This window comes from Cuculus canorus, chromosome 9 (genome assembly GCF_017976375.1).
Source record: "Cuculus canorus isolate bCucCan1 chromosome 9, bCucCan1.pri, whole genome shotgun sequence".
Taxonomy (NCBI): domain Eukaryota; kingdom Metazoa; phylum Chordata; class Aves; order Cuculiformes; family Cuculidae; genus Cuculus; species Cuculus canorus.
The window spans coordinates 10549497-10571105 of record NC_071409.1 but is presented as its reverse complement, the minus strand read 5'-3'; the positions used below and the strand labels follow the sequence as shown (position 1 = coordinate 10571105).

Below are 21609 nucleotides of genomic sequence, written 5' to 3'. Positions count from 1 at the left end.
TACAACGCAGATGCCCAAGCACTGCTTGCCATGCCTTAAATCTGAGGTCAGAAACTGAAGGTCCTGGACTCGGTCAGTATCTTTTCCACTCCTCTGTGTATACAGTTCGAGTGATGTCAGCCTTTCAGAGCTGTGTGCAAGTGAGGGATGGGAGCAAAAAAAGTGTCCCTTGGCTGGGGCTGCTGCTAGTGCAGCTCAGGATTCTTTCCTGGCCTGCCATGGGTAGGGGGCAGCATTTTTATAGAGTCATAGAATGGTTTGGGTTGGTAGGATCCTTAGAGATCATCCAGTTCCAGTCCCTTGCCATAGGCAGGGACACCTTCCACTGGATCAGGTTGCTCACAGCCTCATCCAGCCTGGTCTTGAACATTTCCAGGGATGGAGCATCCATGACTTCTCCCAGTAACCTGTTCCAGTGCTTCTCCTTCTCCTTCTCCTTCTCCTTCTCCCCTCCCCCTCCCCCTCCTCCTCCCCCTCTTCCTCCCCCTCTTCCTCTTCCTCCTCCCTCTTCTCCTCCTCCTCCCCCTCCTCCTCCTCCTTCTCCTTTAATTTCCTCCTTTTCTTTTTTTCTTTATTTCCTGGCACCACTCTTAATTTCCTGCCTTGGAACTAACATCTTCTGTCTTTTCTGTATTTAAGACAACAACAACTGCTCACAGCTAATCTTTCTCTGCATCTGCAGGGCTGCTTTGCTGGTCTGGGTTTGCTTTCCAGATCACAGACGCTGGGGAAATCCCACATATTCTGTGGGATTATGTACAGAGATACAAAAGGCAAACTTCCTGGTGTTCACTGTTGCTTCCTATGGCATGCAAGCAATGCCTTTCTCGAGTTTCAATGCAGTTATACACGGTCTGAGCAGCACAAAGGCTATTTACTTCTTGTGCACAGCCGTGAGCAAATTTCCCCCCATGTTCCTTCACACAGACTGTACTGCTGGACCACTAAGGGAAACAGAGCTGTTCAGGTGATGTCAGCAAGAAAGATGACAGCTGCCTGATCAACACAACTCCATCCAGCAAATCGGGTTCTGAGCCCTCTGTGTCAGAAGATGGTGGAGGAACTAATCACATTTCTGGTGTTGGGTACCACTGGATCAGACGAGATGCCGGAGCTGGGGGATCAGAAGCTAAAGCAGCAGTAAGTAATATTATGAATGTGCAGCCCATAAGCAATATACCTAGAAAATGGGGTCAAGAACCTACAAATAAAGTTTCTTTTCAGTTAAAGAAGATAAACCTAAAGAATAAATTACTGGGAGCATGATCCCTTTCTCACTTATCTTGAAGGAATTCCAACTTCCCTTCCAAATGTTTAAGGGATTCCCCTGTGGCTCTGATCAAATCTGCTTATGGGGGAAAATTAAAAGGTACTGAGTGTTTCAACCCACTGATCTAACAGAAAAGCACTGGCTGCCCATCCTAATACCAGTGATCCTAGATGGGTAAGAAAAGAAATGGAGCATTATTTGATATGGCAAAGACTGATAATTTGTTTTGTACTGTGTTAATCATGGAATCTTTTTTTCTGCCGTCGCAGATGTATACCGTTTTTCCTACTGATAAATGTCTGAAAGGAAGAGATACGCTGCTATCACTGTTCTCTTTGATGAGATGAAGATATCCTCATGTAATAAATAACATTCATCCCTGTGCGAAAAAGTCATGCTTTGCTGGGCAATAGGATTTAAATTTCTGGTTATAAGTCTGAACTGAGTTAAATATAACTGTTAAAAGGAGAAGTCACATCAAATACTACTACATGCTTCTAATTTCCCAACCATGTCAAAATAATTCTATACATATTTCTTAAACCCTATTTCTTGGTGTCTGGTATTAATCCTCTTAGTGGACTCAATGTAGTTGTGTGAAAAAATGCTAGTCAGCTTTAGGTGAGACTCTTAGGCAACTGAGGAAACTAGCAAACTAAAATCCCCAAGTCCTTGTTGTATCTGGTGTCTATGCTGCAAGAATGGGGGGGTTGTTTATGGGAAGTTGAATATTGAAACAGAGATCTTGTTTGGGGAATTAGAAGAGAAAGGCTACACAGTACATAAGGCTACAAAGTGACCTGCACTTAACCATTTCTGTTTTCCTTAAAAGGATTACATTACATTACATTACATTACATTACATTACATTACATTACATTACATTTTTTTAGATGGAAAAAATATCATGAGAAGAAAAGCTAAGTAATCTTTAGAATTGTTTTTGCATTTTACAATCAGAAACACAAGTGTTCTTTTCATTCTTCTACTTTGCAAGAGGAAAAAATGGCCCTAAAACTGCAAGTGTTAGTTTGAGGTTGGGTTTTTTCCACTTGAAACACAGCAATATTGTTTTCATAAAGTGGTTGGTTTTTTTTTTCTAGTGGATACTGAATATGTAGTTCTGTGAACAGCATGGTCTTCAGTATCAACAACATCACAACGTCATTCTTCTGAGGGCTTGACTTTGCTACAGGAAGGACCTGAAGCCCAGCCAAGCCATTCTCCCCCTGGCACTCGCCCAAAGGCACGCAGCCCAGCTGGCTGCCAGTAAGTGGAGGCTGCCGGCTGCAAAAGTACTAGTCTTTTCTGCTGAATCTTATTTCAAAATTGACCTTAAGGAAACCTGGAAAAGTTGTTACCACTTTTCCAGTGTTCAAATGGCTCGGATGGGCATCACAAGTCAGTTCCTCAATGACAGCAGGGAAGCTTTGCAAGGAAGGCAGAACAGCAAGTGACTCCATCCTCGATGCATTGTGGATGATTTCATGAGAACAACACTAATTTGTTCAGCTCATCAAACCTCTAAGCAATCAGACTGTTTGGTTCATGCAAAGGCTGCTCTCAGGTATTTCTATGGAAGTCCAAAGTCGCTTTCTCAGGAAGAAATTTGACAGACTTTCAGCCCTCAATGTAGCTGAGTACAATCCTGGTCAGAAATAAGGCCATGAAAATGGACCTATTAATTTGGTAAGTTATAAGAGATGATAGCTGGGACAGAATTTCATGTTGTTTTCTAGCATCCTATCTGGGAGTGGTCTGAATTTAATATTTAATTTTCAGAACTTCTTTCCAGAAGTAATTTTATCTTTCAGGGTTATCCGTCAGGAGTTTCCTGTGTCCCTGGTATTTCTGGAGAAGCTGTTGGGACTGGTGCTCGCTTTCTTACTCCCAGTCTCTAATTTAGGCTTTACAACCTCTGAGCATTGAATTTTTCATCTGTTACTTCAAGGTATATAACACATGATCCAAGCTGAACTGCAGTTAATACCTTGCTGCAAAGGTATTCCAAGCTGTGGGATCTGGCAAAGAGGTAACTCTATTTGTTGTGCTGTCTGGACGATGGGCTTGTATTTGATGCCATCTGAAATATCTTATATTTCCGAATATAAATATCTTATATTTATAATATAAATATCTTATAATATAAATATCTCATATTTCAGAATGATGCTGCTTATTATAGACACCTCGACACTGCAATCATTTGAGTTTAAGAATTAGCTCATTAGTCCCTAACAAAGAAGGAGCAGACTGTCCTTTTCACTTCTTGTGAAAAACACCACACATTTTCGTGTCTACTAATCTATAAAACAGGATTATCTTCTTCACAGGTAATAACTAGTACTTGCCTGGAAGTACTCTTAAGCCTTGTGAAGTAGGAATGGAAAACTAAAGAAAGGATAGCAGCAGCCTAGAGATGGAAATATGACAAGTACATTTTGCTACCACAGACGTATTTTTTAGACCCTTTGACAGAACAGAACAATTCTTTGCTTTGTTTTATAATTCCTGAAAATAAGTCTTACATTTTGCATCTCAGTAAGTTTCATCTGCACGTGTACACATTGTCCAAAGGTTTCTGAAGAATGAATGACAGGACTTTCAACAGCAGGAACAGAAATTTAGAAGACCCTAATAGTTTTTTTTGTTTGTTTTGGTTGTTGTTGTTGCTGCTGTGTTTTTTTATTTAAAGCTCAATTTATTATGTTTATTTCAATAATGCTGAAGAAACTAGCAGGAGAATTCAGATTTAAAACCTAAGAAAATATTTTGTTATTCACTGTAATGTTATTATAAAAATCTAGAATGTATTTTTTTCATAGAATCTAGAGATTAAAACTTCATTAATATGCAAATGACAGTACATTACAGCAAAAATATAGGCTACATGTTTGAGGCAATAGGACTTCAACGTGAAACTTAACACTGACATTTAAAGACATATCTATGAGCCAATCTTCTGCAGTATGTTACACCAGTTTCTCTGTAGCCTTGGACATTTTATGATGATAACTAACAAACATTGCGTAAATCTACAATGACCCTTGTAAAATCAGGTATGTCAGTTCAAGATGTTAATGGCTTATCGACGTTAACTGCTACAGAAAGCACCTTGCCAGAGCATACACAGCACACTGAGAGTCACATTCATCCCACCTGAGACTTCAGCTGCTGGGACCAAGGTCCACAGGCAGCAAGTGGCTCCAGGGAACCAACAGGTGCCTTTTATGACTTTCTTAGCTACTCACTCACAAATTCTCGCTATATCTCTCTCTGTTGCGTTTCTCCTGTTGGCTCCATCCTATGTTACCTTAGGCACAGTCTTCAATACAAATTACTTCAGGCTAATTTATTGATAGTAGGGCATCAGGTTGCAGCTCCAGCTGGGTGTCTCTGGAGATGGACCCCAAACAAAAAAATCCCTGGACAATTATACCCTTATGGTCTAAGTTCCCACATGCAATGTGCTCTTTGTGCTCTGTCCACGTGACAGTTGGTTCAGTGGTGTTATAGGAGCTGGAGCCTTTTCATTCTTCATTGTTTTTCCCTTGCCTTTATGCAGGACGTCTCTTTTCTTATCTAAGGTTTGCAGATGGTGTAGCTTCTTATCCTGTGGCTTGAACAGGCTCTGGGGGTTCTTTCATGCAACTCAGTAAAAGCTAAGCACAAGATTTGTCATGTCTAGGTGAAAGTTCACAGCTTGTGGCTTAAGGCTTCACAAATTGAGCTATTAATGCTGGCCAGTTCTGCTATGTCAGATTTCTTTGCAGTTTCAACAAGCTTCATCTAGAGTTCATTTTTATGGCCTAATGCTAAGATACTAATACTGAAAGGGTGGACTGATTACATTTTAGACTAAAGCAATATTATTTAACAGTAACATTGATATTAACTGCATCTTTTGGCCATCTTGAACCTGAAAATATTTGGAATATACAACATGTTATGTAATAAGGTAGCTTCTTTCTTTAAAATTTGAGCTGAAAGTGAGGGCTTTAACACTTCCCTGTCTTGATCTCACACTATTTAACAACAAATCCACCAAAAAATGGGGCATTTCAAGATGTAACAGTACCTCGGGGTTTTGTTTTTTTTTTTTAAAAATAAATAAATTTAATGTATACCTCATTGAATAGAAACTTTGAGCTTTTATTTTAGAGGGGTAATCTCTGTCCAAAACTGCTGCTTTTATGTCAAACACCTTCAGCAGCTCTTCTGGTACTCTCTGGGCCTCCCCATTCTTCAGCACTAAAGGGCTGCCAATGGATCAATGATGGTGAGTAGCTCCACAGAGCTTCCATGTAACCAGGAAAGTACAGTGAATTTAGGGCCATGCCCAAAATGTATTTGTATACAACCAGTTTTGAAATGAAAATATTGTCTACCCATCTTAGGCTTCACCTAGTACTGTGGATAAATTTATTATCAAATGAGTACACAAATTAATAGGTGCCTCCTTTCATTACTTCAGTTCTCACAATCATGTACAACTGAATTCTGCATCATGGAACTATCCCTTTTTGTAAGAGTCATTTTTTTTTGCAGCAGGCACAAACGGTTTTGAAATAAAAAAGCTTTACAGGTTATAGGAAACTTTTAGAAACTTCCGACCTTTTCAGACTTAAAACCAGTGTTTCCCCAAGAAATACGAACTCACTGCACTGCCTGTATCACACCAATTAGTATTAATGTTTATTAGAACCAAAGATAAAGTAATAATTTCCTCAAATCATCTGTGTTTTTAGGATATCTTTCAGAAATAGTGTATCAGTGTTAAGTATCAAGCAGAGGGGTTTAAGGTTTGGTTATTTTTTTTTTCCCATTAACAGACATCTCACAGAAACAGCTCTTTGCTGAACATTTAGGTTATGTGGAAACTTCTTCAGACAAGAGGAGGTGATAGTGCAAAGGCTAGGGGAAACAAGATTTTTTTAATTTCTGTGAATAATCATTTGGTATATATCAAATACATTTGGGGATTTACGATACACATTGGGACTCTGAGCAACCTGATCTAGTTAAAGAAGTCCTTGCTCCTGCCAAGGGGGTTGGACTATTACAACCTAGACATAAGGAAAAAAATTCTTCACCATGAGAGTGGTGAGGCACTGGCACAGGTTGCCCAGGGAGGCTGTGGCTGCCCCATCCCTGGAGGGGTTCAAGGCCAGGTTGGATGGGGCCTTGGGCAGCCTGAGCCAGTGGGACACATCCCTGCCCATGGCAAGGGGGGTTGGAACTAGATGATCTTTAAGGTCCGTTCCAACCCAAACTATACTATGATTCTATAATTCTATGACCCATAAAGGTCCCTTCCAACCCAAGGCATTCTGTGATTATACATACAAAAGACAACAGGTACATGGGCAAGTTTTAACTGCCATACCTCCCTTATGACGAACCTTTTAGTTGTGGAAGTCAATATAGAGACATTACTACCTTAAATGTCTAGCTTTGCAAGAAAACCTTGTAGAGATACAGCACCTCTAGGTTTAAGCAAACAGCCGACCCTCTGTTCCCCTGCCTCAGCATCTGAGGTGTTTGCAGATCAAACACACCCCGAATCTCCCCAGCTGGAGAGTTGAAGGGTCGGGGTCGGGCTCTGGCTCCCAGCACCTGACCCACAGTGGGGCTGTTTCGGGGTAGGACCATGCTAGGAAAACTGGAACAGGCTGCCCGGGAAGGTGGTTGAGTCACCTTCCCTGGAGGTGTTTAAGGGACAGGTAGATGAGGTGCTGAGGGGCATGGCTTAGGGAGTGTTAGGAATGGTTGGACTCGATGACCCAGTGGGTCCCTTCCAACCTGGTGATTCTGTGATAAGCCGCTGAGTTTTGCCCTTTCCTGACTGCGCTATGGATTCCCACAGCTCTGGGATGCCACGGGGAGCACGGGTCAGGTGTACCAAGCCCGCGATGTAAGGCAGGCGGCGCTCCCTTTCGGAGCGGCGCTGCGGGAACGCTTCAGCGCCCTTCCCCAGTGCTGTACGCAACAGGGTGTGTTTTATTTAGCGGAAACAACAAACTGAACTCGCTGCCCGCCCCTGAGCTGCCCCGGGAGGCGGGGACCCCGCTGCCTTTCCCCGGGCGGCGCTGGGCAGCCCGAGCGCGGGCGGAGCGGCGGAGCGCCTCGGCGAGCGGGTGGGTACGGGGGTCTTTACTGGGTGCGATTTCTTCTAGCGGGGCCTTTCCGCTGTGTGTTTGCATTTTTTCATCACAGGGATGCGTAGTGATTAGAAGGGCTGTGGAAAGGAGCTGATGGTTAGAAGAAGGGCTGGGAAATGGACCTGATGATTAGAAGGACCCTGGAATGGATCTGATGGTTGGAAGGGCTGTGGAAAGGAGCTGATAGCAGAAGGGCTGTGAAATGGACCTCATGCTTAGAAGAAGGGCCATGAAATGGAGCTGATGGTTAGAAGGGCTGTGGAAAGCACCTCATGGTTAGAAGAAGGGCTGTGGAAAGGAGCTGATAGAAGAAGGGCTGTGAAATGGACCTCATACTTAGAAGAAGGGCAGTGAAATTGACCTCATGGTTAGAAGAAGGGCTGTGGAAGGGACCTCATGGTTAGAAGAAGGGCTGTGGAAAGGACCTCATGGTTAAGAGGAAGAGCTGTGTTTTCCGGTTGGAGATTGCTCGAAAGTAACACTTCCTAGTTAATGTACAAACTGACTGGCTTGCAAAGACTCGAGGAAAGGTCTTGCTGCCGAGGCTGTCTTGGGAGAGCCCTGTTGGAGAGAGCTGACCGCAGCATTCACAGGTGCCCTCACCCAGCAGTGACGGTGGGCTCCGGCCTCGGCGAGGCTGGGAACCCAGAGTGTGACCTGGTATTTTGGCTCTCGTGCACTGGCGCTTCCAGCCTTCAGGAGGGATGCCTGTGGAAGGGGAAAGGGTACCTTCCTGCATCAGAACAAAATAGATCAACTTATAGCTCGTTTCATTCCTTCTCTGAAGTCTATTTTGTTAACTCTAGCAGTGTTTTGTTAACCTGTTTAATTAGGTCAAATAGATTATTTTTAAGTATACTGTTTCTTCAGCAGTCAAGGTTAAAATCTTCGTTAGTGTGATGGCTGAATAATCTACTAGTTTCGTAATGGCTGAATAGTCTTAATATCATGTGATGATGAAAATAAGTGCCACAAAGCTAATTAGGGTGAACTAATGTGTGCCCTACAGCTGTTTGGCTTTGTAAGTCTGTTTTTTTGTATTATGAAACTTCTTAGAAAGGGCCTGGCTTGATATTTAACTGGCAGTGTGTGTGAGCCATGTTTATGCTCAGGGGGCCTATGTTTATATGCTCTTGGCAGTATTTCAGTGAGTTGATGGGAAACGAAACTGATAGTCATGAATAAAGCTGGGACTGTTTTTCTGATAAAAAGCAGAAGCTCTGTAGTTAACTGAATTAAGATCTCTAAATCAGTTTTAGTGCATCTACTGACGTCAGGGTAAGGGACATCTAGCTATGTAATGTAGATCTTAAAATGGGAAAGTGACTGCAAAGAAACGTGGACATTCCTTACAAAGGAACAATCTAGAGATGTTATTTTCTTAGTGTTTCTGAACTAGTGTAGGTGCACTGGGGGGACCTCAGACAATCCAGAGCCTGTATTTCATAAGGATGGTTTGTTATCGGGCAGCTGCTTTGCATGAGGCATTCGCAGCTCCCACAGGGCTTCATTCCTGCCAGCAAAATTGCTTCTGCTTTCCCTTGTGTGAAGCAGAAGCCAGGTATGTCACCTCCTTCAGAGAAGCAAGGATATTTATACCTCACCTGCCCTCCCTCTGGGAGCATGGACCCAGAGCTACGGAAACCATAGTATAGTTAGGAAAAGGCAAAACTTAGCGACTTTTCCTGGCACAGGCTCCCTCGCATAGCCCTACCCCAAAGTAGCCCCACTGAGGGGTCAGATGCTGCAGCCAGAGTCTGGTCCCAACCCTTCTCTCACCCTTCAGATCTCCAGCTGGGGAATTTTGGGGTATGTTTAATCTGCAAACACCTCTGATAATGCAATAAAATGTTGAAGGATCCTTATAATCCTAGCATAATTTACGTTGGAAAGGATGACCTTTAGAGGTCATTTGGTCCATTCTTCATCTAAAAGCCAGACTAACTTCAAATTCAGATCAGATTGCTCGTGGCCTTGTAAAGCTTTTTATTAGATATTCCCAATGATACGTAATTGCTCTTCTGGAACACCTTGGCCAGCATATTCACTCCAATACAACTTACTCCGTATTTATGTTGTAAGTCAGGTTGCAGCACGTGGCTAACATAGCACAAGAGATTCATGCAGCTACTGTTTCATTGAACTAAAATTAATTCAACAATGAACTTCTGCCGGCTGAAGCTCTGTCCGTCCATCTCTCTCTTTGGAATTCTAACTCCCTTTCAAAGAAATAGCATTCTGCCTCTTTTGTATTAGTGGGAGCTGAATGCAAATACTGTTCTCTGCTAAGTAAGTAATGTTTCAATGATTGTTCCTTGTATGTATTTTAAAACTGTTACTAGAACTAGTAACTCCTAGCAGCATCCAAAGCCTTGTTTTATTAAACTTAATTGAAAATGCACACTTCAAATCGTTGCTTTGTGTAACCCAGGCAGCTGGAACCAATACATTTCTAAGTGACTGGTCTTTTCATTACTACTGTTTCTTGACTGAGGTTTCACCAGGTGGGAATTTCCCCATGTGGAACAATGCGGCTGAAAAATACATTGTGCAATACAAAGGCTGAAAGAAGTGATGTTTTGTTCCTCATTCCTTTGGTATTTCAGAATTTTTTATTGTTTCACAATCTTTATAAATTATTCAGATAAAAAGCAGGGCATAACTGAAAATGTATTAATCTTGATGACTGAATTGGAGGTGGTTGAAGGAGTCTAGATAAAAAGCAATAGCAAAAAAGAGGCAATTTTAATATGAGAAATATTCTTAACTATTCTCTTGAGCATCATGTCTGATTCTCGATTCTATGAAACGGGAGTTGAACTTCGTAAAACATTTGTCATTTTTCTAGCTGTAGAGCAAATCAACATTTTCTATACCCTAGGATACACAGTAGGATATATGTATGGTTGTAGGGAGAAAAAAGGTTTCAAGCTACTATGAAGCCTTTCTTTTAAATACGTCATAGGATTCTATTTCTGCTCTCCCTGTACCAAAGATTTCAGCTGTAATTCTCTGTAACGTTCCACAGTATTTTTTATTCGTATGTAATTTATGATATTCCTAAAAGCTGGTAGTTTTGTCAATGTATTTTAGTATGGTCATATATTAAAATTGTCACTTTACATTATCAGCTGTGAGAACAAGGTTTAAGTTAAATACTTTGAATATGTTCTTTCAGATTTTTAAATTTATAATTTGGATTATTTCCTATTGCTTTTTTTTAAATCTATATTCATATGGGGACCAGAATCCAATTAAAGTACATAAAACAGGATGGTAGTTTTGTTAGTAAAGTAGAAGAAAAAAATAAATTAAAAAAAAGGACACTTTAAAATCAATTTATTAAACATGCTGTGTAGAAGTTGGGATGTGAGCTAGATGCCATGTCATCCCAGAACCATTAAACTTCCTCCCATGACATCTGCTTTTTATCTGGGAGTAAAAAGCAGGAAGGAACTGCTTTCAGTTTCAATTCCATTCCAGCTTTGAACGACTATCTTCATTGAACTGTACTAGTTGGAATAACTGTAAAAGACAAAAATACATTACTAGTTTACCTCGAACTGCATTCTTTTTTAAAGAATAACTAGGTTTCTAGTTATTCTAGAAGCCTGGCAACTCTGGAAGATTAGAAAGAAAAAGACAAGCAGTTGTCCCTCTCACTGTTGATATTCTGCTGTGAAAGCCCACTTGCCTGTGCAAACCAACCCTTTATTATTGTGTGGAGGCAAAAACTGAATACATGAAACTTAGTAGAACCACTTCAGAAGTGAAATAGCATAAAGAACTGACTAGGTGGTAGCGTGGCTCACAGCTGCTCCAGGATTTAGCCAAGCAGATTTTGTAGACAACATCAATACACTACACCAGTTGCTCTGAAATTATGGCAGTAATTTGTTCATATGAATTACATGATGTTTCTGAATGGTTTTGCACAATGAAGTGCTACACTGCAATGAAATAATTGCACATCCTGATGCTTTCCTCTGAGTTGAGGATGATTTCAGGATACTCAAAGCATGAAGGCAGGCTTAGATAATTCACTTATGTTGTGGTATGGGAGGCAGAGGTATTTGTTTATTTTAGCTTTTATTTGTAATCCAGCTTTGCCTTACAGTTGAGACAGGCAAGTATCTTTTATCGATCGTAAATAGAGAGCTCTGGATAATTCTTGTGTGAACTTATGTATTAAAACCCTCATGAAATAAAAATGTTGTTTTGCAGAACAATTATAAGCAGATCTGCGGCAATGCAAGGTGAGTAAAATATAAGCAAAATATCATCTTTTGTTAATAAAAAAGATAACGGGTCTTTCTGAGGGCTTCAAGCAATATTAGCTTTGTTATTAGTTTACCTTCTAATTTTATGAAGTATATATAATGTTCTAAGTTGAAATTATTTACATTTTAAAATTGAATCATTTACAAAATTTGCGGCTTACATTTTTGGATCTTGATTTCTGAAGTTAAATAAAATCATCCTGAAATTTGAGTTATTTTTGCTTACAAACTGAACTTGCTAAATCTTTTTAAATCCGTAACCCTCTGAGTCTGCTGGTGAGGCATTAGGATAGTCCTAACTTGAAGAAATTGGGAGAAAATATTTTATATAGCGGAGAATGGTTCATTATTAGTCTGTTCTGTACAGGAGGGCAGCCTGTCAGTTCTCTGTCATTTCTCTGAATTAGAGCATCCTGCTAAATATAAATGAATAAAGGCATTTCACATTCAGACAGAGAGTAAACTGGCCCTGCCTGGACAGGGGTAGACTAGGTGATCTCAAAATGTTTCGTGTAAGCTAAAAGATTCTGTGATTCTGTGACATCTTCATGACATCATGTGCAGTACTTGCCTTTCTTCTGCGCTTTAAAGATCAGAACTCCTTTAAGTTGTACTGATGTTTAAATATGCATATTGTGCATAAATGTGACCTTGTTATACATTTTTTTGCTATACAGAAAATGTCTGCTTGGTTTTTGTTATGTGTCTGCTTGGAAAAGGCAAGCAATATTTGGGATCTTTCACCCTAGGGTAGGAGGAAGTGAGCCATACTCAGTGTATTTTCCATTCTTACAGAATATACACCTGCACCAGCACCTGGATTTTCACACCCTAACTATGGACCAGGAAATCAGGTCCCCTACGGAAATCAGGTCCCCTATGGCTATCCTCAGCATGCACCTGGGGCTTACCAGGGTAGGTTCCTTGGCTGCAGATCTGCTATACCACAAGCGAATAAGCATGGGAACTAGGAGGCTTCACAGGGGTGACTGTCTCTGGTACACTTTTCTGCTGTTAATTCTGCAGAATTTCTTTTAATTTCTGTTTTACTGCGAAGTCATCTTCTTTCCTTCTTGGTGCTATGTATTAGTATGTGCTGAGCAGTACCATCAGCGGCAGGAGCTAAAAATGTTGGATGTTACTCAGTGGTCATTGTAAGGAGTTTGTTAGGGAGGTGTTACTGATGCAAAGCAATTAATGTGTGGCAGCTTCTTGCTGATGATCAGATTTTTTAATTAACATGTTATTTCAGTATTTCACTTGATTTTTCTCTAGAAATCTAGAACTGAAGAAAGACTTGTTTCCCTTTCACAGTTCTGCTGGTCCTGTTTCCTACTCTGTTGCTGTACTTTGCACGTGGTTATACCTTATGCTTTCACTCATTTGTATTTTTTTCTTATTTTCTGCTACATGTTCAAAATGCAGCACTCCTAAATGGCTTCTCATGTCCTGCCAACTAATTGCTTTCTGAAGAACCAAGTCACAATGAGCGACGTCTAACAGTCTGGCTCAAAGCATAGCTGTAGATAAAAAGCAAAAAGTTTGGGCTAAGCTAGTGTTCATAAGTTAAAGCTTATGCATTTTGTGGCAAGGCAAGCTGAGGTCTGTCAGCACAGTTGACTTCAGTGGGGAATGAGCACTTGCTACCTGTTTGATGGAGGTCAGGGGAGCACTTTTCGTTTCGAGTAACTGTATCTGCGCACACTCACATGCCATAGCACTAGATAGATATTTTGTGTGCCAAGCCTGTGCTTAGACATAAAAGTGATTTTGTATTCCATAAAGGTGAATGCTTCTTTGGGGTCAGTGATCCTGCCACCTATGAGTTTTAAGCCACAGCTGTTTACATCACGGGAGATACTGTCCTCCTTATGGCAACAGCATGACTTTTCACATGTAGCAGTCCATGTGTTGTAATGCAACATGGAACATTGGTGCTGAACTGATTTGGGCTAAAGATAAGTTTAAAAGTCAGTGTCTTGAGCTATTTCTAATTTCTGAATTGCCTGTCTGTATGTTAGTAATTTTTCTGCTATATTCAAGAATGATGCATTTATTTATTTCATTTGGTTTTGTCTGGAGGGATTACAGCAGCACGATTCAGTATAACTTCCATCAAGTAAGTTGTATTTTTCACAATTGAAATATATTGTAGGTATAAGGATCTTCATAATTCAAAATAGCAAACAAATTAATATTTTGAACATCTGTGGGGCAGTTCTTTTCTAAAATCTGAGTTTCACAACTGTTTGTCTTCTACCACACCAGGTCCTACAGGTGCAGGAAGCTATAACTTCCAGGGACAGGCTATGGCAGGCCCGGCTGTCCCACCCATCCAAGGCCAGCCCATTCTGAACAAGGAGGCAATGTGGATGCCTGTCCCTCCTGCTCTTCCTAATTGCCCTCCTGGACTGGAATACCTCACACAGGTACATGCACCCTTCCTCCTTTGGCAGAGAAAAGCAGCGTGCATCTGTGAAAAAGTTTAAAAAATGCATCTGGCTTTGGTGCAGCTGCGTGTGTTGCTGCTTTGGGGCTGCTAAGCAAAGCCATTTATGATGTAGTTGATGCATATTCAAGTGTGGAGGTGCCTGTTATAGCTGCAGCACTTCATGGAGTACTCTCCTGCCGAGCGAGACACTGAAGGTCCAGCAGTGCAGGGCTGTCATACGTACTTCCATTTGTGAAGCTTCCATTTGTGACATATGATGTGATTTGGCACGGTGTATTTAATAGATGTATATAATATGGGCAAGTGCAGCATACCAAGGGTGCTTAATTTTCCACACAATGCCTTGTTCACATCTCTTCATAATGTTGTTAGGAGAGGTGCTAGTCAGACTTCACAACAAATGGAATGCTAATAGCAAAATAAGAATTGTTTCCACATTACAGAGTATGTCCTTAAACTATAAAAGTACAGTTCATCCCATCACTGGGAGCAGATATCAAGGCTCAACACTGATATATTGTTTCCAGTTCTGCAAATTGCTAAAAAAAAACCCCAACCTGATATTTCTTGAGTTTCAGTCAGGGCTGAGCTGTATCTCAGCTTCTGCTCTGAAATTTCCTGCTTTTGTCTGCACGGACCCCTGAGGTAGGTATCTGGGATATGGAGGCTTTGTCATGCTCTGTAGCTGAGCTACCCGAGTCGTGGAAGAAGCATAGGCACGTTAGTCCTGCGTGCTTGTAACCAGACCAGCTTAGCTACAACTTCTGCCATCTGCTGGAGTGCTCTGCTAAATTGACAGAAGACAGGATGGGGGGGTATATGAGCTACTTCCACAGCTTTATTGGTAGATTATCTGCCTCTATAGACAATGTATTGATCCATAAATTTGCATTCTGAAGTGGAATAGCAATGCTTCTTAAAACTAAGTTTCTCTTAGTTACAACTGTTAACTCTTTATGCTGTTTAATTTTTCAACCACAAACAGATTGACCAGATATTAATTCATCAGCAAATTGAACTTCTTGAGAGTAAGTGTGAACTATTTATAGCAGGGAAATGTTTACGGTTCTTGGGATTATTAGATTTTAAATTGAAACATTCTTTCACGCTACATATTTAACATGGATCACCACCTTTCTTTTTCTTGTCTCTGCTATCTACTTCCTGTAGAAGTTGTGGAGGAGAGAAAGGAAAAGATAGGGGGGCACAGGATTTTAAGCAGCTTTTATATCTTAAAAGATAGATAGCAATGTGACTGAATAATCTTGGTAGCTAGTTGTAACTGAAGTCACACATTTCCCATGTCATTCATTCACATGATTTCTACTTGCCTGTCTTGCCTGTTTAAAGACCTGATTTTCTGTCCTCTGTTATTCCATCTAATTCCATAGATTGGCACACGGGTCTGATGCTGTTTCCAGGCAATCCTGCTGTTTTAGCAAATTGAACTGCTTTCTTTCTGCCCCCTTCTGTTCATTTTAAGAATATCAAAGTCATGTTATCAGTGTCTTTCAAACAGAAGAAATAAAATGGACCATCCATCTCAGTTGACACTTAATGCTGCTGCATTTTCTTTTGATAATGCTTCAAAGAGTAGTTTCGTTTGTTAGAGAAATCAATCACAATTTCTGTCCTTGCTCTTGTTGTTTTCTGTTTGTGCTGCTGTGAATCTGGACTGTGGCTCTTCTTGTGGCTTTGTCATTCTGAATATTTTTATGCCCTCTAGAGCCTCTTTTTTTTGCTTCACTTCCAAATTCACAAGTTTCTTTAAGTGTCACCTCTTCAGCTCTTCCCTGGGAATCTTCCATAATTGTGGTGCTTGCTTTGGCAGTAGATGTCCATGTCTGGTGGGAGGGGACTGATGGACATCTCCATGCTCTTTCTGCATTGCTATGTTCATAGTGGTTTCTCTTCTTTAAGCTTCCCTGCCGAGCTGCTCTTCGCTAGAGTCCTCCCCCACTGCTGTGCCTGCCCAGTAGCTGCCTCTGACAGACTTTGAGAGAGGCCTCCCTTCCCAAAGGGTAGCTTTAGAGTTAGCATGGGGACTTTTCTGACCAGACACACCTCAGAAATTTAACAGTTCTGTTCCTGTTTTTCAGTTTTGACTGGCTTTGAAACCAACAATAAATATGAAATCAAGAATGCACTGGGGCAAAGAGTGTACTTTGCAGCAGAAGACACTGACTGTTGCACCAGGAATTGCTGTGGGCCGTCACGACCCTTCACTCTGCGGATTGTGGACAACATGGGCCATGAGGTGATAACTCTGCAAAGACCTCTCAGGTGTTCTTCATGCTGCTTTCCTTGCTGCTTACAGGAGGTGAGATGCTCCCTCTCACCATCTTCCCCCTGATGGGACGTGGTCCACCTGTGCAGTTTTAAGATTGGGATTGTCTTGAATCAGAAGGTGGAGTGAAACAAATTGGGGTTTGTCTGTAAGCTGTGGGGTTTGTGCGTGGGGTCTCCTTGGTTTGAGAAGAAGCTAGTGTGCTGCACAGTTAGGTTTGATCTGGCCACTTCTGATTATGATAATGAAAAATTTGATTCAACGGCATGTCAGGAAACTTGTCACAAATGCCAAATTGCAGTCTAAAGGCTGGGCAGCGGCTAAAGTTTTCAGTATACTGAAAACAGTGAAAGCTGTAGTGAAGTTCAATACATGAAATTACAAGGGTTTTTAATACTAAAATAATTAGGACATGATGCAACTTCTGAAGCCTCAAATCTGAGCCTACTCAGAGCTCTTACTGAGGTATTTGTAGTAGCTGCATCCTGGAATCTCTTCACTGATTGCTTTCAGGATGCTTTCAGCCTTTTTCACTAGGCTTTGATCTTTTTAGTGTGGATGCATAGCTTGTGTATATATAGTCTTAGGAGCATCCTATTTTTTTTCAGTGAAGGCCAAAGGTGCATATGAGCTTTGCAATTTGTGTTCAGTTTTCTGAGAACATTCACAGGGAACCCCATGCTACTTCATGCACTGGGAAGCCAGATTGTTGAGGAAAAATTGTGTTTGGTTTATGTGCAAGTGTGGGCTTTGTCTAAGAAACATATCAAAGCATGAACATTCATGTGGAGATTTTCTTTTTCCTGTCAAGCTGGAAGTTCAGGCACCTCCAGGAACACCAGTTGGTTATGTTGTACAGAACTGGCATCCTTGCCTGCCAAAGTTTACCATTCAAGATGAGAAAAGAATGGATATACTGAGAATTGGTGGGCCATGTGTTGTCTGCAGCTGTTGTGAGGACGTTAATTTTGAGGTATGCAATATTAAAAATTGCTTGTGTATATCTTCTTTTAGATAGTGCTCTGATAGTAGTTTATTGCTCAACTTACTGTTGTCAACGGAACTGTGATATACAGTAAGTACAAAATCTTTTAATACTAGTAAAATCAACTCACTTCTCTAGATACCTATATTACTTTAGATAAGCCAGACAAACTTCCAGAAATGACATCTTACAGGCACTCGTCAGTGATAAGTGAGACTGGTTCCCTATGGTTGCAGGGTAATATTATAGCAGCAAAATCATTTTTAATCTATTATGTTAAGCTCTAACAAAACAATGTTATCAGCTTTATCAGGTACTTATTAAAATGATGTACTACAACCTCTCATTTAATCATTTAATAATAATTCAATGACCAAGTAAACCAAAACAATTTAGATCTAAAATACAGATTTGAAGGACTCGAGCTAAAGCTTTTGCTTAGAAGTAATGCATTATTATTTTCCTACACATGTAGTAGATACACTAGTCTACATTTATTATTATTTTCCTACACATGTAGTAGATACACTAGTCTACATTTTAATATTTAAAAAGATGTTGCAAATAGTTGCTAAAGGAGATATAGGATCTTTTTATTTTGGTGACTAGTCTTTCACATGACTCTGAAGACTGGATCTAACTTCAGGAAACATAATGTTGACAAAGGGTTAACCTCTGCTTTGGAACAGAAGAAGGTAATTTGTTTAAGTTTCAATTGAGCAGTTCCTGATACATGGCAGGAGAAACCAATTCACTCTCTCAGCTAAAAGACAACACTTCCAGCGGAGTGTGTGTGCGTGCATGCAGTAGCTGTCTTCTAACACCATTAAAACACCGAACTCTCTAAATTCAGATTTAGAATTAAGTTTATCTATGCTACTTAAGACTGACTTTGTGGTAGTCAGGGTTGCCTTCTGGTTGCATTCAGTGCTACATAAATTTAAATAACATGATCTGAAGCTTTCACATTGATCTACTATGAAAAGGATTTGAGAATGTCATGAATGACAGATTTGATGTTTGTTTGGTTTTTTAAAATTTTATATTAAACTAGGTGAAGTCTGTGGATGAGACTGCTACTGTTGGTAGGATTTCAAAGCAGTGGACTGGGTTTGTGAAAGAAGCCTTTACAGATGCAGATAACTTTGGAATCACATTTCCAATGGACCTTGATGTAAAAATGAAAGCTGTCATGATTGGTGCTTGCTTCCTTATCGTAAGTAATACTTGAATATGAATGGACTTTTTCATCTCCATGTTCAAATTATGCCAGTAAAGGATTTGACTCTGAGCTCCTTGAAGTGGGTGACAGCCTGTTGTGAACTTTTTGCGTGTAATATTAAGCATGGAGAGCAACAAGGAATTATTTCCAATAATAAGCTTATTCTAGGCTACGTATTATATACTGATAAATATATTTAAACAGAGCTTCAGAAGTCATGGAACTGAGAAACCCTATAAAGGGAAGACTCCTTGCAGGCTCATTAGCAGAGGAAGGCATGTTTAAGTGGATGTTGGGATGAAAAAAGTGCAGATCAGCAATAGTTGTGATCCATCTAAAGCCAGAGCAGCCTGCTGCGCTGATGAACTGGACAGCTGAATGCTGCAGCCAGTTCCTCCTGACTGTCCTTTTTGGAAGAATGTGAAGCCCTGAGCTGGATTAAACGCTCTCAGAAGAACTCTTCCTGTAAAGGGAGGGAATTTGTGTAGAAACAAAGCATATCTAACTTGATACAGGGCTTTTCAACTGCACGCTGACTCTGCCATGTCAAATACTGCATTGCAGCTCATGTTGCTCTGTGGAAACAGTGTGTGACACACTCGCCTTTCCACTTACCCGGATTATTCAGTATCGGGTCCCATTCCATAGAGCGCACGGCTTCTGTGCTAGCAGGGATGAAGAGGGGGACGAAAGGGGCGAGTGGAACACCTTGAATTTGGAAAGTTCTCACCAGCCTCTAACAGCCCTGTGTGTGTACCACGTTTTCCTCAGCAGCGCATGTTTGTGTGCTACCATGTGCATGAAGTACAGTGTTAGAGACTGCAAACAACCCAGGACTCCAGACATGGAAAGTGAGGCCCCTAGATGTAAACTAAAGATAGTGACCATTATGATGTACTCTGAGATAAAATTGAAGGGACTGAGTAAGGTCAAACAAAGTCAGGGTAGGAATCCCGAGTAAAGAAAGCATAGCTTTGGCTATTGATGGTTTACAGTTTCCATGTAGGTTTTTCACCACCTTTTTCTCTCCCTGTGGGTAACCTGTTCTGAGACACACAGATGATTGGGAGGTGCAGGGAGGCGCTCCCACCTTGCAAAACAACCAGAACTGAACTAAGTACTGCATTAAAGTATTTGTTTCATTTGCTTTTTGTTTCCTTCTTAGGACTTCATGTTTTTTGAGCATGCTGCTGATAACAAACAGCGAGCAGGAGTTTGGCAATGAAATCTGTAACTTTTTATATAGAATGAAGAAGAATATAAATCTCCCAAATTTCCAGTGATTTGCAGAGCTCCAGTAAGAATGTGAGAAATGTACATCTTGTGTTTGAAGTTATATATCTATAAACTCTGGTAACCATTTTTTTCTTTTGTAATCTGATGAAATGACTTGTGGTATTCTAAGAAGAATCTTGTATCTGTACAGCTCAATATTGTAATGTATAGAAATAGATAGCAACTTTTTTTTCTCAAGAAATTTGAAAATGTAAAATAACTACTCAAAGTTAAAAAAGAAGTTACTATATTCAATAGTTAAAAAGAAGTTACTATATTCAATGTTAATGCAAGCAGTGAGTGTAATAAAGAGGTCCTGATTTTTTCCTGCGTATTCTTCTTTGGTAGTTTTGTCTTACTGTTCATGTTCTCTTGTTTCCCACTTCTTATCCTATGTATACGTTCAAAACAAAGTAATCTAATTGGACAGAAGTATCAGAAATCACTGTAAAATTGTACTAATCTAGTGATAAATCTGCTGTGATTTATCTAGTGATAAATATGACTCCTTCAGTGTAACTTAGTTTCATAATTTGGGTTGTTTTAAATCTTAAGGTGTTGACTTTCACTAACAAGTTTAGAGGAGATGGGAAATATAAATGCTTCTAGTTGCTTCTGTTTAATAATCCTTTAATTGCTTTGTTCATGAGTGTGTTTTTTCCAGACACAAGGAAAAACTAGTTATTTTTCGGATTCTCCAGTCCTCTCTACTCTTCATTTAGTCCATAGTTTGCTCAGATTGCAGGTCTGTCTGTAGATGTAAGGGAACAGGAATAATAAACAACAATTCCAGTTCAAAAGCCGATGCATGAAATGGCAAGTCCATTTCTTAGCGTTTATAGCTTTATTTAAATGTTCAAGCAGTGGCTACTGGTTGCAATTTCTTGCTCCTACTTCACACTAGCATGTGCGTATAGCAGTGGTTGGGATCCAGCCACAGGGAGAAGACCTTGCCAATATTTTCAGTTGTATTCTAATTCTGCTAAAGATCCCTTTTGTTCACTATTGTCAATGTTTTGATGACTCCTGGGTAGTCAAAAACAGAGGAAAAGAGGAGTGCCATTGCTGCTGTGTACCTGGACTCTCTTTGATGTTTAAATTGTGCAAACTCATGACAACAATCTATACTGTTTGTAAAGTATTTCAGATTGTATATTGTGCCTTATTAAAGTTAGCTTCTGCTGCTAAAGACAAAATGCCTTTAATATGATATCTTTAATAGTAGGGATTTGCTGGGAGTAAATAATTGTTTTTAAAATAATTTATGCTATGTTGACCAGCTTTTAATGAGGTGCTAGAAATTGTCTTGCTAAAATCTCATAAAAGTTTCTGATTGCTTTAGTTAGGAGTAGAAGTTACGTGTATAGAAACTAAAGCAACACACCCAGAAGCAGGCCTGTCCTGTAGGCATTCATATGGCTAAACTCAGTATTATTTTTCCTGCGAGGAGTGACACACAGCTTCAGTTCTGCCTATAGCCCTGAAGTCCTAGGCCTGAGCACATTCAGTAGCTGCATTTTTAGCAGAGAACAGTGTTACTTAAATATTCCCCAAATATTTTTTGGAGATATTTGAAAATACCTGCTTAATTCCATGGCAAGTGCTGTATAGAATTTAAATTTACTTTTTGCATTAGATTGAGGTCTATTTGTAGCTGTTTGAAGAATGGATGGAATA

General features: G+C 40.2%; 1 protein-coding gene across 3 annotated transcripts; it reads left to right on the top strand.

Annotated features, from left to right (window-relative positions):
- Positions 1–1090: 1090 nt before the first annotated feature.
- PLSCR1 (phospholipid scramblase 1) lies at positions 1091–20262 on the top strand. Of its 3 annotated transcripts, none has more exons than XM_009567529.2 (9): positions 1091–1140; positions 11656–11687; positions 12507–12626; positions 13980–14140; positions 15149–15191; positions 16263–16483; positions 17262–17423; positions 18490–18651; positions 19823–20262. In XM_009567529.2, the coding sequence occupies exons 1-9, from the start codon at positions 1106–1108 to the stop codon at positions 19880–19882; spliced, it is 996 nt and encodes a 331-aa protein (XP_009565824.2). In that variant the 5' UTR covers positions 1091–1105; the 3' UTR covers positions 19883–20262. The 3 variants fall into 3 exon arrangements, with proteins under 3 accessions (XP_009565824.2, XP_053930574.1, XP_053930575.1); XM_054074599.1 differs by lacking the exon at positions 1091–1140 and adding an exon at positions 8138–9720; XM_054074600.1 differs by lacking the exons at positions 1091–1140; positions 11656–11687; positions 12507–12626; positions 15149–15191 and having other exon boundaries at positions 14002–14140.
- Positions 20263–21609: the final 1347 nt, after the last annotated feature.